At 50.9% G+C, this 18265-nt stretch overlaps 1 protein-coding gene across 1 annotated transcript in view; it reads right to left on the bottom strand.

Annotated features, from left to right (window-relative positions):
* The window catches only part of nlgn3a (neuroligin 3a), an 83709-nt gene that overhangs the window by 4998 nt on the left and 60446 nt on the right, over positions 1-18265 (bottom strand). The window contains exon 4 of the mRNA XM_062525374.1: positions 4173-4962. Within this exon, the coding sequence (XP_062381358.1) occupies positions 4173-4962 (790 nt within the window). The remainder of the gene's footprint in view (positions 1-4172; positions 4963-18265) is intronic.

Raw genomic sequence — 18265 nt, 5'->3', positions numbered from 1 at the left:
CCCTTTAACGAGCCATGCCACTTCCTTACTTTCTCTAATGCAAATCAGGGTATTGGCGACCAACCTGCTATCAAGTGTTAGCTTTAATTGAGTGGGGGAGAGAGAGAGAGAGAGAGAAAGAGAGAAAGAAAGAATGTGCGAAAAAGAGAGAGGGGAAGAGAAATGGTGGAGGTTTGTTCGGCGAAACCATATGTAACCCTTGCCTTGTTAAATGTCAATTGGGCTGGCGGTAGCTCCAGGTGAGACAAAGGTAAGGATCGAAGGTGGGACTGGTGAGGGATGCAATTAAGACAAAGCTTGGGAAGAGAGATCAAGCTTTTGTGGCAAGGTCGGATGACATTTGAGTCGGTTCAACTCTTTGTTTGGGTATGACAGCTAGAAGGAGGGCTGGTGGGCTGGAGTTCATTTTTTTTCGTCAGGAAGTTCTTTGTGTTCCGTCAATGCTGTTTTATCTGCCCGTGCACTGACAACAGAGTGTAATGAATTTGATTAATCTAAAGATCAGTGCTGTTCAACAGTATCATGGGCAACTTCCTTGCTGCTGAGTCTGGACTGTGTACATTTACAGAATCAGTCAGCTAATGAGACAAGGAACGGGGAAGTGAAGGGTGTCGTCCAGGGACTGCTGACATCCTCTCGTTTGATTTTTTTTCCGCTCCGCGAGAAAACAAACAATTTTTCATGCTTATTCATATACAAAGGACGGGCCGATCTGCAGTGGGAGCTGCACTCGAAGACAGAACTCTCCAGCGACTGTACCTCAGATAAGGCGTCTTTTTTCGGCAGCCAACCGTGAATTTCAAGAGCCTGTGTTTGGATTCTCCTCAGAGAGGTGTTGTGTGGCGCTGGGTGCTCATTTCTAAAAGTGGCATGTGCTCTACCTCCTCAGAGACGGCTCACAAGAGAGCTGGGGGAATAAAAAAGAAGTGAAAATCTGGGCGAAAAAAAGAAAAAGCAGTTCGCTGATGCCTTGCTTACTAACTACCTCGGCAGGGTATGGCACAGTGCCTCCTACCAGGCACTGCTGGCTGGCCTGGATGAAAAGAGCGAAGACAAACAGCCCCTGTGATTCTCCTCAAGTTGTAGAGAACAGCCACAGTATCGCTTTATGGGGTTAGAGTTTTAGCACGGCTGAGGCAGAAACACTAGCATCCCCCCCCACCCCCGAGCGAAGGGTTGTGCTTTCATGCCCTACGTTCGCCGAGCGCGATGACTTAAAAAACACGGATACTAATGCACGACACAAAGCGCAGTGTGGAATTACCGAGTGGCGGGGATGGGGGGAGAAAAAAAAAAAAAAAACGAAAACACAGCTTTGGGGAATGGTACATGCTGTTGACATGCGGCGAACACAAGCTCGACATAATGTAGTACACGTATCCGATTTAGCGCCATGGCAGGAAGTACAATCTGGGTCAGCTCATTACGGAGCGCGAGCGAGCTGTAAGCGCACTCCCGCCGAATGGAAGGCCATCTCAGAGTGTGTGTGTGTGTGTGTCTGTGTCTGTGTGTGTGTGTGTGTATGGGGGGGGGGTTGGGGTTGTTCGACAGGAGAAAAACTCGACAACACTGCCAGCTCCTGGCAAGACATGGGCTGTGGGAACTGTCGACGGACACAGCTGGGGTTCATTGGTTGAGATGGAGGTCATAATCTGTGTCTACAGTTGCGCAGGGAGGGGAGGGGAGGAGAGGGGAGGGGCTGTAATGGTGCCGGAGGTGGATGGGTCAGTGAGTGGGAAGGAGGGGGGTGGTGGGGTTAGAGGATGGTGTTGACTCCATCTGCCCCCCCTGCCTCACTCCACATCCCTCCCCCACCCCTCCCCTGCCATCACCTTCTCCTCTGCCCCCTCCCTGCTGCAGCAGTGGTTCCATCCTTCCTCTCAGCTGCGCAAAATTACCCTTTGAGCAGCACTCTGAGCTCCCTATTATCCTGCCATCTAATCCCGGGCTCTTTACGAGCTCGCTGCCCACTGCTAGACCATACATAATCCCTCCTCTAGAATAATGCCCAGACCACAGGGGACTAGATGAGGCTGCATTCTTAAAAGCCCTCCCCTCCATATACACACACTCCCCCCCCCCCCCCACCATCCCTGGTCCGTGCCACCGCAGCCAGGCTTGCCACTAAAGCTCACAGCGGCTGTGTCAACATCGGATGCCGGGGCCGGACACGGAAGGAGTGGTGTGACGCGTGGGCTTTTTTCGGCTTTTTTTTTTTTTTTTGTAAAAAAACGTTTTCATGGGGGAAAAAACCCGCTCGCCTTTGTTGTCTAATGAGCTGCAAAAAGAGCTGCAACGCTGTTATCCCCTCTGATATTTGGGGAGGAGGTGAAAAGTTTAAGGTTGGAGGGCGAGGGGGGAGATGTGGGGCTGCCGTGAGAGATTAATTTGGATGATAAGGAGCTATGCGGTTAAAAGACTGTGACTGGAAGTCCATCAGCAAGGAGTGGAAAGTCCCCAGACACCAGGATCCTTTGGAACCGCTCAACACAACACAAAAAGAGCCAACTGAGGGCCTCGCACATCTAAATTTAGGGAGCACAAGACGTCCAAAAAAGCTCTGAGTCTGGCATCAGACAGATGTTTGGCCAGAGGGTCATACAGAACCCTCTCTGAATATTGGGTAACACAACTGAGCCTGTCCATCTGGACCTCTTTGGCTGACAGCATTTGAGCGGCCATCTCGTGCTCATTGTTTTTGTGTAGCATGCCTTCCAACACTCGCATAGTGCTTTGGGGTGTAGTAGGGTGAGGTCACGTGGGGAGATTTTTTTATGGCGAGAAGAAACACACACACCAAAAAAAATCACGAGGGAGCCTCTACCTCCAATCAATTTCTCCCTGGTAACAGCAGTCATCAAATTAGATTTGTGTTGTTAGACCTGATTACAAGCACTCCTCATACAAATCTATAGTGCTTTGTGCCCTGGGTAAAATTGAGCTGGCCAGGAAAAACAGGGCAAAGCGAGCAACTGGAGGAAACAGTGATCGACTGGAAGGAGGTGTGCGGGTCGATGGAGCTGTGGGACAGAGTGTGATATGTTTCACTGATAATTTTCTGTCTCTCTGGCTTCATTCCCATGAATATCATCAATCCCAGTCGCTCTGACACCCATATTGAGGATGTACGCAAGGTAGTTGTATGTATAGGCAAACTGCTATGCCGGTACACACACACACACACGCACACACACACACACACACACACACACACACACACACACACACACACACACACACACACACACACACACACACACAATATAGACATAAAAAACACTTACATGTACATGGAAACACACAAACTCACAGATACATAGTTTTTCATTCACCCAACCATATAATTTGAAAAAGTTAAAAGCAAACACTATAATGCCCGCAAGACCACTCACAGTGTGGGAAAAGTGCTTTTAGTGCGAAGGGTACAATCTGCGATTCTAAGAGAAAGCTGTTCAACAGATGATGAAATCACATCCCTTCCTTCCGAGCACCTAAAGCAATCTGTTGATCGACTGGAACGGAGCTAGAACTGTTTACACACACTGAAAGAGTCACGAATCAGAATCATTCATTGGAATCTTACATTCCTTCGTCTTTCATGTCTAGAATTAGAGAGTTAAACCAGAATAAGTCTAAAAAGTTGTCCATAATGAGATGTGTTCTATGTGAGATATGCAGGAATGTGTCTGTTCCTCTAGGGTCCCGACATCTGATTATTGCCTCCGTGCCAGTCTGCAAGGTCAACGAGTGACTGTTGTCATCTCCGTCTTTGCAAAGACATGCCTGCCATGAGAATACTTCAAATTCAGACAAGTTGGTGGATCTGCAAACCCCCCTCTCTCCCACTGCGTGCACAGTTGAAAGAATACAAGCTTTGTTTCCTGATTGATTACCATTGCCTGGCGGTGCCTCTAACTGCATGGTATCAAAATGACCATCAACACAAAGCTGCCACTATAGAGTTGTCAGAGGCTATTTTCTGAATTCGACTAAAACAGCGTTTGATTAGAATTGTGGACTTCACCAAATGACAGCTGAAATGACAGTCACTTAACTCCTCCGAAAATACGCACAAATGAGTCTCCTAAAACGTAGCCATGCTTCTCTGCTGAGTGACAGGCTGATAATGAGCCCATTTAGCTAGATTATAAGGTGCTAGAAAACAAACTCACCCAGTCTTGGCAAAATTAGTCCAGTAGGTCATCACCACAGCGCTCAGCATGATGTCGTTCTTGGAGAAGTTGCAAGGGAACAAGTCGGTGGGGCCGATCATGGGGATGCCGAACACGTAGGGCACCTCGTCTCCGTGCGCCGCGTCCGACCAGGCGGGCTTCATCATGCTCTGGCAGTGGTGGTAGAAGGCGTAGAAGTAGGTGGGCGAGCCGTAGCGGGCGTGCAGGTCGGCCGTCACCACCGAGGGCTCCACCCACTGGTGGTCGGTGAAGAGCGCCACCAGCGTCTTGCGGCGCGTCTCCGGGTTGTCCCGGTCGGCCCAGTCCGTGTACATGAACTTGATGGTCTCGCGCAGCGTGTCCTTGCCCTCCGGGTAGCCGTACAGGCTGTCCACGAAGTCCGAGACGGAGAAGTCGAAGTCGTTGCCCGACACGCCGTCCTCCGAGTCCACCACGTTCTCCACGAAGCGCAGGCCCTCGCCCTGGTTGACCCCGAGCATGATGTCGTAGTTGAGGAACTCGCCCTGCTCCATCAGGATCTCGGGGTCGTCGGGGATGACGTCGCCGTCGATCACCGGGCCGAAGGCCACGTGGTAGCGCGCCGGCTGGATGTCCTGCTCCACCAGCTCGCGGGCGCTCTTCTTGCGCAGGCAGTCGACCATGTCCATGGTGTCCAGCACGTTGCAGCCCACCTTCTCCGCCAGCATGCGCGTGTACTTGACGGGCTGGTAGTTGACGGCCCAGCTTGACAGGGCAGAGCCGCTCTGGATGATGGCCCTCTGGAAGAGCCCTGGAGCCGAGACAAAACGAGACAGAGAGGAAAGACGGTTAACGTTCCGATTCCTGAGGAGGTTTTATTTTGGGGCAGTTGTGAAACCACAGCACACCAAGTTATAGCTTCGCTTTTATGTCGGCAGCTGTTGCTTGTGCGACTGAATGACAAAGTTTCCCTCTACCTGCAGGAATATATAGCCAGGTGCATGAGGATCGTAATGTGAAGTAATATTTGCTGATCATCAGTACAAGCAATCTGACAAAACAGCAGCCCAGATGGCCATGCATAGCAAAATATAGGACAGATATTACAGAATGTCATGTATAATCACGTGGATGTAAAAGACCAGCTGCAACACGTACAGTTTCATTACGTAAAAGCTTGCATAAAACACACTGTAAACGTTGAAAGAAGAAAATCTCTGTGTGTAGGGAACGCGTGTGGGAGACGGACATGTGTCAGCAGTAGGCATGTTTCCCCTCCCCCATTGATTCTCCTGCTATGAGCCTTGTCAAAACACTAAAACTCGTCTGTAATGGTGCTTTAATAGGACTCCGTGGCCACACTCGTTTTTCTCTCCCACGCTCTCGCCTTTGCTACAAACAACAGTGAAAGCTGCTACACTGTGCGTAGGTACAACGCAGCGCATGCATTATGCCTGCAGCCGATATGCCTCTTCATATCTGGAGATCTCATATCTTGGAGCCACTCACTTTGACACATGTGAAGTAACACTGCAACGAGCTCTCACGTTATGGCAGAGAACAAGAGAGCTCACGTGCACACTGTATCTAATGAAAAACAGATAAGCTGAGCAGCTTTAACATAAAAACAGTTTAATAATAACAGTCAATTACAAAAGCAAAACAATTCAGTAACAATAAGTGATTTAATTTGCAACCCACACACCAAATAATGATCCTGAGAATGTACGTGCACACAATGTTCATTTGAGTCTGTCTTCACGGGGGCATCGCACACTGATAAACACGGATTCTCATAATGTGCTGCAACAGCCATGTTGGCTCATTTTCAGCTGCAGTCCCTGAGCAGGTGCAGTGAAGAAACAACAATCATGTTTACAAAAGATTCACACAAGACTACGCTAAACAACAAAGGAGACAAAACACACCGCAGGGCGCACCTCATTGTATACAAAATACACAATGTGTGCTGTGACTGTCGTTGCTCAGCCATTCCACACACATTCAGTACACAATGTCACCCTTCTTGTTCCTCTCACACCACTGCAGTAAAAATGAGAGGTGCTTTCAGGTCCGCTCCTTCAGGTTTACTGCCTTGTCCTCCTCCAGCAATCACCTCATTTGACACAATTGATCTGTCCTCTTGTTTTGCTATAATGGACCGCTGCGCACGGCTGTGTGTTTACACACTTCTGCAGATTGCTCACTGCTCAGAAGACAGCTCCTCTGAGGTCAGGAGATTGGAAAGAGAGATTGTGGCGACCTGTCCTGATTTTTTTTTTCTCCGCCCAAAGGGCTATATTTGCTATACCGCATGCAACTAGCGCCGCTTGTGCGAGCTCTCGGTGCCGCCGCGATGACTATCAGCATGCTCCTTATGTCCATGTAGGACATCGCTGGGCGATTGGGATCTGAGGATGTGTTCCGTGTTTCTTCTCTTTTTTTCCCTCCCTCTTCCCTCCTGCTTCTGAGGGCGAGTAGAAAGCGAGGGAGCGGGCGGCAGGCCGCGCGGCCGGGCTGTTTTGGAGCGGCTCCACAGACAGGCCCGCTCCGCAGGACAGCGGCCAGTCTCCCAGCGAGAGGAAGCAGATGTCAAGGATGGCTCCGCTCTTGAAAGCGTTACCAGGGGTGGCGGGGAGATGAAAGATGGCCGCCCCGGGGCCGAGAAGCCACAGCATAATCCTGCCCCCTTTGCCTTTAATGGCTGAGCTGTGCCCCCCTCCCCTACCGCCCAACATCAACACAAGCCAACTGCACTTGCAACCAGGCAAAACCCCAGAACTCGGGTTTGCCGAGACTTTTAGCCCTGGATTCCACTGCACGACCAGATACACAGGCTCCCCGTTCAGTTGGTGGCATCCTCCAATGACATCCTGAGAAGTTCACAGCCAAAAGGGGGGTTTGTGTTTGTCTAAATCGCCTTTTTATCTCACCCCCAGAAATCCTTTGTTGTCTTATTCCTGCCAAGCAAATGAACTTTGCCTCGGTTTTGGCCCCTCTCCTGCGGACGCTGACCAGCCAGATGGCTCACAGTTGAAGCCAAAAAATGCTCAACACACAATAAGATTTGCCACATGCCCAAGCAGCATGGGGGTTGAAACATGACTAAGTGTTTACTATTGTTTAATGTTATCAAGGAAAAAAAACAGACAGAAAAAAAAGCTAAATACAAGTGTTCACTGTGCCAACAGATACACTCATATGGAATGATGGAAGAGATTAACTTCATTGAGATGAGAGGCTTTTGTGGCGTTTTGAATTTTAGTGCAATCATTTTGGTTAAATATTAGGTCTTGTTGTCACCGTTGTATTTTGGGTGACTTGACTGATAGGACCACTCAAAAATGACAAACTGCGATTTAAATTGTGGCTCCTATAATCCTAGGTAACTATCATTATTAAGCCTCTCTTTGTGCCATGTTTGGCGAATCAGTGAGATAGCCACTTAGTTCAAGAACTAAATGATTCTGAAGGGAGTCATTCCAAGTCCAAGGGAAACAAGTTCACCGACTCAATTCTGGAGCAATTTAATCTCCACTATAGGTTGGCAGTCTGGAGTGACATCGCTCTATCCTGGGGTTTGTTTTTGCTTTATGGCGGAAACAGATAGCACCGACTCTATCTAACTATGCTTGACGCGAGAGCCTGGCACCTAAACAGTGAGCATATCCATCACCGAGCAGCTTTAGTGGCAGATTGAGGTCATTGTGAATTATGACAGGGGCTCGGAGGTAATCATTCATTTGGCCCCACTCAAACGCCGCTCTTCTGTGCTTTGTCGACCTCGACCGCCTGCCCCTCTCAAGACGCTAGTTAAATGCCTGCATAGCAGATGCTCCGATTGGTGCAAGCAGGGGATAACTCACCACGGATATAAAAACAGTGACCTTGTGCCTTGACCAGCGCCACAACAATGGCCCCCTCGCTCCAGGTGGAGGGGAAGAAGGGGGCGAGGAGATTACCACCTCTTCACACTGCACCATATCCTCCCTGAGCCACAGATTACAGCCTAAACCTGTCAGGCCAAACAGCAAGCACAGAACTATGACCCCCTCGAATCAATTTCATGATTGTGTGATTGGATCTGTTTGTGGGGGCTCCTACCCTTTTTGATTGGAACATGGAGGACACCCAGGCTACTGTGTTTGCCTGTGGGTGGCGAGTGGATGGAGTGGATAGTCACGTGATCTGAATCAAGACTGGCGCCGATCCTCGTGTGTGTGTGGTTTTTTACCCCCACAAGGGATGTGTTCTGAAGCCCTGTACCGGGAATTCGCTAGATGACTGTTATGCAGATGATCTACGAAAAACGCCCGGCAGAACAGCCCACGTCAAAAAAAGGAGAACAAACGACATATAGAGGAGTTCACCTTCCCTGTCCTTCAACACCTCCCGCAATCAATGCGATCACTCTTCCATTTCCACCGGGACTCGCTATCCGGGCCGCCATTGTGTCCATCATCCCCACATTACTCCTTCAAAGTGCGAGTGGAGGAGCGATTTTCTGGTTATCTCTGCCTCTCTCTTTTTTTCCCCCCCTCGGAACCGACATTCCCAGGGAGCTCATTTTCGAGCGGCATGATATTCCGGCAGCCCATAATGTAAGCGGGCAGCGGCGTGTCATGAGACTGGTTCCGCTGAGCCTCTGGCGGGCGGCCCCCGGAGAGATAGCGGAGCGTGCGGGGCCGCGGCGGTGGCGCGGGGGCCTGGTAAGCTGCGGCTCTCCAGCGCCGCGGCCCCTCTATACGCCGGCTCTCCCACAGCTGATTAGTCCTTCAGAGGCATCGCCAGCACGCTAGCAGGAGCATGAGCAGCGGCGGCAGCAGCAGCAGAGGCAGCAGCAGAGGGAGAGGCAGAAGCAGCAGCAGTGCACTCGAGGCTCCCTCTCCTCAGTCATCTTACCCACACAGCCACTAAATCCCTCAAGTCTTACTAGAGCTGCCTGCAAAATGGGGTGTGTGGGATAATGTGTGCGTGTGCGTGTGCGTGTGCGTGTGTGTGTGTGTGTGTGCGTGTCTGTGTGTGTGTGTGTGTGTGTGTGTGTGTGTGTGTGCGTGTGTGTGTGTAGCGTGTGTGTGTGTGTGTGTGTGTGTGTGTGTGTGTGAGGGTGTGTGTGAGGGCTTGACTATGAATGTGTGAGGGTGTGTGAGTATTTGTTCAGGTGTGTGTGTGTGAGTGTGTGTGCGCGCGTATGTCCATGTGTGTGTGTGTATGGAAGTGATAGTGTATGTGGGTGTTAGAGTATCCATTTGTCTGTGTCTGCAAGTCTTTGTGTGTGTGAGTGTGTATGTGTGTGTGAAAGGTATTCCTCTGCAGGACCGTGTCTCATTACAGAGTCATTATGGCACCCCTTGCTTTTCACGACACCACTGGGTCTTTTTATGCTCATTTCCATTTTGCATCTCATTGTGGTGCGAGGAGGATACCGAGGCGGCAGCAGCAGTGGGGATGTGTCACACACACCCATGCGAGCGCTCGCCTCCTCTCCTCGCCGTTTCCAAAGTCTCTTACTGTCAGCCCGTGGGCCGCACGCTCTCTGATGTCACTTCCTGTCAGCGCCTCGGCTGTGCGAGAGACTGTGGGTCAAAAACAGAGAGGCGTTTTCAGATCCCTCACTTCAACACCGTGTGACACAAGACCGCAGTATCCATAGTTACACAGCAGGATCATACATGTGATACAGCACATTGTCAGTCAGCGTGGCAAGCGGCTGTGCATTAGCATGGCTTTGAGATCCGCTCCTTTCCTAGACAGCAGTCAGACAGTCAAGTCTTGCAAGAAAACCGTGTCTGCAAACCCTCCGTGCTATTTCATCTAGAAAGACTATAATATCCTTGTTTTCCAGCGTGTTATTAAGACTTCCCATTTAGATTACAGCCTTGCCAGATTCGAATCGATTCGGCTGGAATTACAAAGAAATTGCAGAATTTTTTTTTTCCCTCCGCCTTTTGAAAAGCGGTGACAGTGCCACGGGCTATCAGGCGCTGGCTGCTCTCTCTGGGAGAGAGAGGGAGAGAGGGAGGCGAGCCTGCTGGTGGAATGAGCCGGAGGATTAGGCAACAGCTGACGTGCTTGCTCCCACCCCACACGCTTTAGCATGGACAATGAAACCTGACATCAGATGGCCCAAATAGGTCAGCACACACACACATCTGATTCATCGTAAACACACACGAGCACGCCGCACACGCGCGCGCACTGGCCGGCCAGCCGATGATTGCTGGTTGCAGGTTTGCGAGGGAATGCGTGTTTACACTACACAGCACGGCATACACACACACACACACACACACACTCACACACACACACACAAATACACAGGTGTTCACCGGGGCTTACGCATTAGAATGGCTCTTTTCTGAGAACAAGCTCATGTTGGAAATAATGCTTTCAAATGCCTTTATGCACATTTACTGTACACACATGCTAGCACGCATTAGCAAACATACAGTAGGAGCCTCTCATGCGGCTGGCTGCATATTATCTCACCGACTCCATCCATCCACTGAGAAGCTCTTGCACAGGCACAGCTGTTGAAAGTCACTCGGACTTTAATGGCATCCATATCTAAGCGTGCACACACACACACACACACACACACACACACACACACACACGCACACACACACTCAAAATGCCTCTGAGGCCGTTCGTCCATCCTGGCCCCCTTCAGTTGAGTCTCTCTCTCTATTTCTCTCTCTCTCTTTCTCTCCTTCTCCATCACTCTCTCTCTCTATCTCTTCTTCTCTCTCTCTCTCTCTGTCGTTCGCCCGCTGGCTGGAGCTGAGAGATGGAGCAGCTGCTGGAAGCCGCAGCCTTGGCCAGATAAGGAGGGTCCGTGGGGGGAAAGCGCGGCCGGGCTAAAAATGACCCGATCGACAGAGCAGAGGTTCCAGGATCGATGGACGCCTTGGACCCCGCGAGTGTGATATCTCCCACTAATCACAGTGTGACAACCACAAGTCAATAGTGGCGGCTCACACACACACACACACACACACACACATACGCATGCGCGCCCGTATACACACATAGACACAGATGCCACAGAAACAGGACCACAACCACATCATACTCTCACAGGCAAGTATGAAGCTGATCAGTACCAAACAGACAGAGAGACAGACAGACAGCCAGACACACACACACACACACACACACACACACACACACACACACACCTCACCACCCCCGCTCCACTCCTCTCCACTGACTCCATGCCAACTCCGCTTTAATCACCTATCCACACCTTCATCTCCTCCTCCTCCTCCTCCTCCTCCTCACCCCCCCGACAGCATCCCCTCCTCCTGCCTGCGGGGCGTCTCTTGCCAGCCCTGCCTGGGCAAGGGCTCCTTCCGTGACTGGCTGCTCCGCTGATGGAGGTGGAGGTGATGGAGGTGGTGGAGGTGGTGGAGGTGGTAGCGGCGCACGTAGCCTTGACACTAAGGATACTTGAGTGTGAGGAAGCCTCGCGCTCCTCCTGCACAGCACCACGGGAGCGCAGCCTCCTCCTCCTCCTCCTCCTCCTCCTCCTCCTCGGCTCGCCTCCTCTCTCTCCTGCACTCTAAAGCATAATGACAGAGACACGGAGATGGACACGATAGCGCTCCACATCGCACCAAGGTGCCACTAAGGCATGACTCGTGCCTATCTCCTGATTACGGGGAGGCGGGTGGGGTGGGGAGTGGGTGGGATGTGCCTGTCTGTGTTTATATTTACGTGTGTGTGTGTGTGTGTGTGTGTGTGTGTGTGGGTTATCACTGTTTATCTCGGTGTCGACGTCTACGTGCGCTCGTGCCCCTAATCTCATTAGATGCAACACCCGTTCAAATGTTTTCCGATTTTCTCCAGCACTTCACACACAAATGGATTCGCGCAGTGTGCAGAGTATAAATTATTTCCTCTGTTTACTCAGATGCAGACAGGCACGCACACACACACACACACACACAGAGAGAGAGACCAAGAATCGGGCAATGGCGGGGTGGGGTGGGGTGGAGTGGAGGATGAAAAAATGACACAGACACATGCAGCTGCATCAGCCTTAGCAGCCCCGGGAGCTCCAGCTGGGTTGAGGCGAGGACAGGACAGCAGCCCCAGCCCTTCCCCTGTTTCTGTCCAAATTAGACACCCACCACCTCCCCGATGACCCAAGCATTAGCACATTCGGCAAATGGAACTCTGAGACGAAAAAAGGAAAAGAAGAAAAGAAAAAAAAAACCCATGTACGATTTCTTAACCGTCGCCGCCGTTTGAGCTTGAGTCAGAATTCTCGTGAGCGGGAAGACGGAGAGGAAGAGTCAGAGGCAGAGACGGAGAGGAAGAGGCAGCGGTGGCAGAAAATCTACAGTCGTGCACAAATACAGCAATTCAGCCATGAAATGTGAAAGGATGGAAGGCTTCTATTCTGGGCTGAGCCTCCGCTCTGACAGCCAGATGGGACGGAGCATCGCAGAGTTAGCTGCTAAGAAACACACCCCCCCTCCCACACACACACACACACACACACACACACACACACACACACACACACACACACACACACACACACACACACACACACACACACACACACACACACACACACACACACACACACACACACACACTCCCACACGTACATACACACTACCCCCCCACATCCCCCTTGTAGACTGGGCAGTTAAATTTGTGACAGACAAATTATCAGAAGCACACACAAACGCCGGAGGGGATTTCAAGGAAACAACTGCAGGGATGACCACAGAGGGATGCCCAAGTGCATGAGAGAGGAAAACAGAGGAGAGAGAGAGAGAGAGAGAGAGAGAGAGAGAGAGAGGGAGGGAGAGAGAGAGAAAGAAAGAAAGGGAGGGAGAGAGAGAGAAAGGGAAGGGGTGGAGGGAGAGGGAGGGAGAGAAAAAACGACAGGAGAAGAGGCAGGCAGGGAGGGAAGAGGGGAAGGCAAAAAAGCAAATCTCTGTTTCTCAAGCGAGCTTACAGTGAATGCATTCACTTATTTATTTCATTGTGGTCTAGGGAATTGTGCAGGAATATTCAGCAGTGTAAGTAAAGGCAGGTAAACTGAACGTAGTCAATAACCAAATACTACATCCCTGTGGCTGCTGAAATGCAACACTCTTCAATACTATTTATGAGCACATAAAAACACAAATAAATCCCAAAACACAGATGAATACACACACAGGTGCACAGGCATACTTTCAGTGAGAGGCAGGAACACATACACACACACACACATACACACATGCATGTGTGTGTGTGTGTACTGACAGAGAGAGGGAGAGAGAGAGAGAGAGAGAGAGAGAGAGAGAGAGAGAGAGAGAGAGAGAGAGAGAGAGAGAGTAAATGGCAAACACATCTCTAGGCAGGCGCTCTCCCACTCATGTACCACGAGATGCAGAGAGAAATACCTTTGGGCCATTGCTGCTGTTGTGTGCACTCTCCTTTCTCTCACACACAACCGCCACAATCGTGTGCGCGCATGCGCAAACACACACTTGCACACACACTTGCACACACACACACACACACACACACACACACACACACACACACACACACACACACACACTCACACAGACACAAGTCACACTCCCACTCAGCCACCCATGCATACACTCGACTCATCCTCATTAGGCACCACATGCAGTGAGCACAGGATACTGCAGCCAGCCCTCTCCCCCTCCTCCTCCCCCTCCCTCCCTCCCAGCTGAGAATAGCACTGTTACAACACATCTTATTTTAGCGAGTTGGGGAAAAAATCGCCTCTGAAATAGACTCGTGCTCGAGCCGATGTGCGAAACATCAGACCAGCATCACGTTCCTTGAAATAACGTTTAAAAATGGATTGACTCGCTCTCTCCATCCGTCTCTCTCTCTCTCTCTCTATCCGTCTCTCTCTCTCTCCTCCTCATTCTCATATGCATAATTGCCCCACCAGGCTGAGAAGGAAGAGGAGGGTCGGAGAGCCGTGTTCAGATTTGGGGGTAGGAGGGGGGGGCGTGGGGGGGGGGTATTTGCTTGTGCATTAAGAGGCAAATGTTTGATTTCTGCTAAACAAACACATTCCTCCCGGTGGGACGTGGATTGGTGGCGTTAGCCCTGGCCGCGCGGGGACCTCTCCGGGTCCACTTAGCAGACCCTGGCCGCAGCGATAACAGGGCCCCGGGGGGCAGAGCACACACATGCTCCCACTAATTCGAGCGGACACACTATACAAACAGCAGCCCAAAAATAGGCGCGCTGCCTTCGCTCACTGCCACACATTAGAGATGGAGAGTGAACCACAATGGCAGCGAGAGTGGGATTGCGCTGTTATCCCATTCGGTCTTGTGTGGAATCATCCCCTACTGTGAAAGCAGCCTGGCTTTACCACAAGCAGAGAGGGCACACACAACACACAACACACACACACACGCAGGCACAAAGGCACAGGCATACACACACATGCACGCACATACAGGCACACAGGCACAGACAGACAAACACAAATACACAGAGGTACCTCCATACACACACACACACACACACACACACACACACACACACACACACAAACACACACACAGACAGAGAGAGAGGCCTTTATCCTACTGACAGTACAGTTACTGTAAGGCAATACCAAACAACATGACTACCAATGACAAAAAGGTGTCTGTGTGTGTATTTATGTTGGGGGATGGGCATTGGAAGACAATGTGTATTCTTATCAATGAAGTATAAGTATATGAGGCAGAACTGAATCAAAAGGAAATTGTACAGTCCAAACATTAGCAGGTCCATATAGCATTAATAATGTACCTGAATGTTTTGTTTGTCCTCGAGCCTATTAGCATATATCGTATATAATTAGACGTGGAGACAGCATGCACTATACACTAACTATATATACTGTAGATAGAGCATTAGACTGTAATATGTAATGTGAGCTTCGGGGTTTGGTGATAAAAGAGCGTGCCTGAGGAAGGCAACGAAAGTCAGGGCTCTTAATATTCAGCACTGAGTGCCACTATCCCTTGGGAGTATTTACAGCAGGCCAAGGCTCTGCGTGTGGAAAAAAATGCGCTGAATGCTGAAATGGTCTCGCTGCGGCTCCAAACATCTCAGTGTCACTGGTGAGTCACAGTGCAATTTCATCATCCCCTTGTGTTGCTGTACAAACGACCCTGTTTTTAATTCAGTGTTATGGCATGTTAGATATTCAATGACATTCAAAGCCATTGCTGAAATTCCACTAATTTTTGAAAAATACAACTTGCCCTATGAAATGTGACAGAGAAAAGGCACGACATTCTACCACATAATCGGGGTAAGTTATGTTGCTGTAACTACTCTTCACAGTGGAACATGAATTGCAGATAACATCATTGCTATTGATTTTTCATAACACCAGAACAGTCCTCTTTGGTGACTGAAAGGAATAGCATTCACAACAGCCCCGTAAGCGGCCATGGTTGAATTACTCAGGCCTTATTGGAGATGCACGACTCTTGGCCTCTGCTCTTACAGCCCATCAACATATGGATATCACCCCCATGCCTTTCGCTGTGTATCAGCTCCCAAGGCGGGCTAGAAAATCAATGCAGATGAGCTGAATTGAACTGAACGCCTCATAACCGACAAAAGGCTAACAGGCTAAAGCTAACCCACCAAATCTGGACGGGAGCCCCCGAGGCACTTACAGCATGTGTCAATATTTGACATTTATGCTGGCTCCGTCTGTGTGCTCTGAGCCATCTACCAGGCTCTATTAGTATGCCTGAGAGAGGAGGGGGTGGGTGGGGGGAGCGCAGCTCATTGCTGTGGCATCTGGGAACGGGCATGTGCTTTATCGACGGACAGGGCCTGCCCCCTTCCTCATCCATCATCCTTCAGTGGGAAGCTGAGCAACGCACCGTGCTGCTGCTGCTGCTGCTGCTGCTGCTGCTGGTGGTGACAGTGGCAGCTAGCAGCTAGCAGCAGCCACATGCTAGCACCCAATAAATCACACAACAAAATCCTGTACACTGTGTGCGTATGTGTGTGCGCCTGCCTGTGTGTGTGTGTGTGTGTGTGTGCGCGCGTCAGTGTGTGCGTGTGTTTTAAAGCTGATTTCCTTGAAAGCAGGCTCTCTTTGCCGGAGATAATTCCACCGCCGCTAAGCTTGTCGGTCAACATGACGAAATCAGCGTTTCACGCCAAACGTACACGGACCTTATGGACAAACATCATGGGACTGGAGCCCTGCTTCATGTGCTGCCGCCCCTACCCCACCGCGCTCACCCACGGGGAAGTACACCCAGGGCAACCATAAACGCCCTGGACGCCAATATTGACTCCGCCAGAGTGAGCACTGCCCCACACCATCTTTTCAGCTCGAGTATAATATTTGAACAGCCTTTGAAAACGACGGCATTCCAAAATGGGAGATAATAGCGTATCATTCTAGCCACCCTCGCATGGATAATTGGGAGCAGATTGATAATGTCAGGATCATAATGACCGTATAATGAATATTTATTACTTCAGTCGTATTTTGAGACTTTTCTTGTTAATGCCTCCAGGCCGAGGAGCAAATCCCTCGTGACACTTTTGGAGGGCCTCTCCATCGCTAGCCACATTCCAGGTTTATTCGGCTCTCCTGTTTATCACAACTTCGCCAAAAGGCCACATACACGGTATTACTTTGAATGTCAGTCAACTTGTCCTGATATCCCGAGACAAGTCTATTGCATTTCCCTTCGCCGTGGAGTCGGCGGCCGCAAAAGGGCGAATACCTCAAGGAGCTCAAGTGATTACGGCCCCCTGTGCGACGCTGAGAGATCTTTGCTCGCCACCGCGAGGAAGGCCCACGGAGAGAGAGTTTAACGCAGCGGCGACGTCCAACGCGACTCAGGTAGCCGGAGCGCGGAGGCTTTTTCCCACCGAGTCGTGGGGCGCACAGCGGCGCGTCCACTCCAGGTCGAGGCGGCGCGAGGCGAGGGGGAGGGCAGAGGCGGGGCGCGGAGCGGAGCGCCCGCACAATAGTGGCCTTTCTGCCTCGCCGATCACAGCCTCCGATTATCAGCCTTTCACAGCCAAAAACCCCGCCGCCGGTGGGAGGGAAGGAACGAGAGGAAAAATGATTATCGCTGGAAGGAAGAAGTGAGCGAAAGACCGAGATAGAAGCGGGGGCCAGGGTGGGGGGGACGATGGGGAGTTTGTTTGCTCTCTCTCTCTCTCTCTATCTCTCTCTCTCCTTCTGTGATGGCAGGCAGACGGGAGGCCGGGAGCGTGCGCTCCACTCGGCCACGCCCTCTGTGCCCGCGCGGGCGCTGTGGTCGGTGCCAGTGGGCACGCAGCTGCAGCCACGCGGCTTCCCCCCGGAGTCCCAGCGGAGGCGCCGCGCAGTCAGAGGGGAGGAGGAGGCCGCGCAGCTGAGCTAATCCTGGGCCCACGCACGTGCACACACACACACACACACACACACACACACACACAACACACACACACACACACACACACACCACACACACACACACACACACACACGCACGTACGCACGCACGCACGCACACACACACACACACACACCACACACACACACACACACCCCAGCCTGAGCCCAACCCACACGGGTCTCTGTGTGATATTTTTTACTGCACGCTTTTTTTATTATTATTATTATCATTATTATTTATTTTTCATTTATTTTAGTACCAACGCCGGGGTTTCAGGCTCAGCTGAAGCAAGGTGAGATTCTTTTTTAACGACGGGGAAAACAAATGGGAAACATAACCTGTTTTCAATCCCTCATTAACCGAGCGTGGTAACTGGCCACGGCGTGCGCAACACACAACGCGGCGGAGCTGTGAAGTGTAGCCCATTACCACGGAGACGTCAAGAGGCTAGTTCAATTACCGTGTGTCATCATCAGCATAATTGTGAGAATCGGTCACAAAAGGGGGTCAGTTTGACCTCTCTGGAACAGCGGAATGAAAACAAACAATTCATCTTCATCCTGATGGGAAAACGCGGCGTACTGCGGGGCGTGCCTGTGATGGTCATGCATGCCGAGCATCGCCGTGTGCGCGAAAACCCGCTACTTCGCCGCCGCGTCGGAGCCTGATTGGTTTTGACACCGAGTTATGAACTCC

Source organism: Sardina pilchardus, chromosome 21 (assembly GCF_963854185.1).
Source record: "Sardina pilchardus chromosome 21, fSarPil1.1, whole genome shotgun sequence".
NCBI lineage: Eukaryota > Metazoa > Chordata > Actinopteri > Clupeiformes > Clupeidae > Sardina > Sardina pilchardus.
This window is presented reverse-complemented; position numbering and strand designations above follow the sequence as displayed.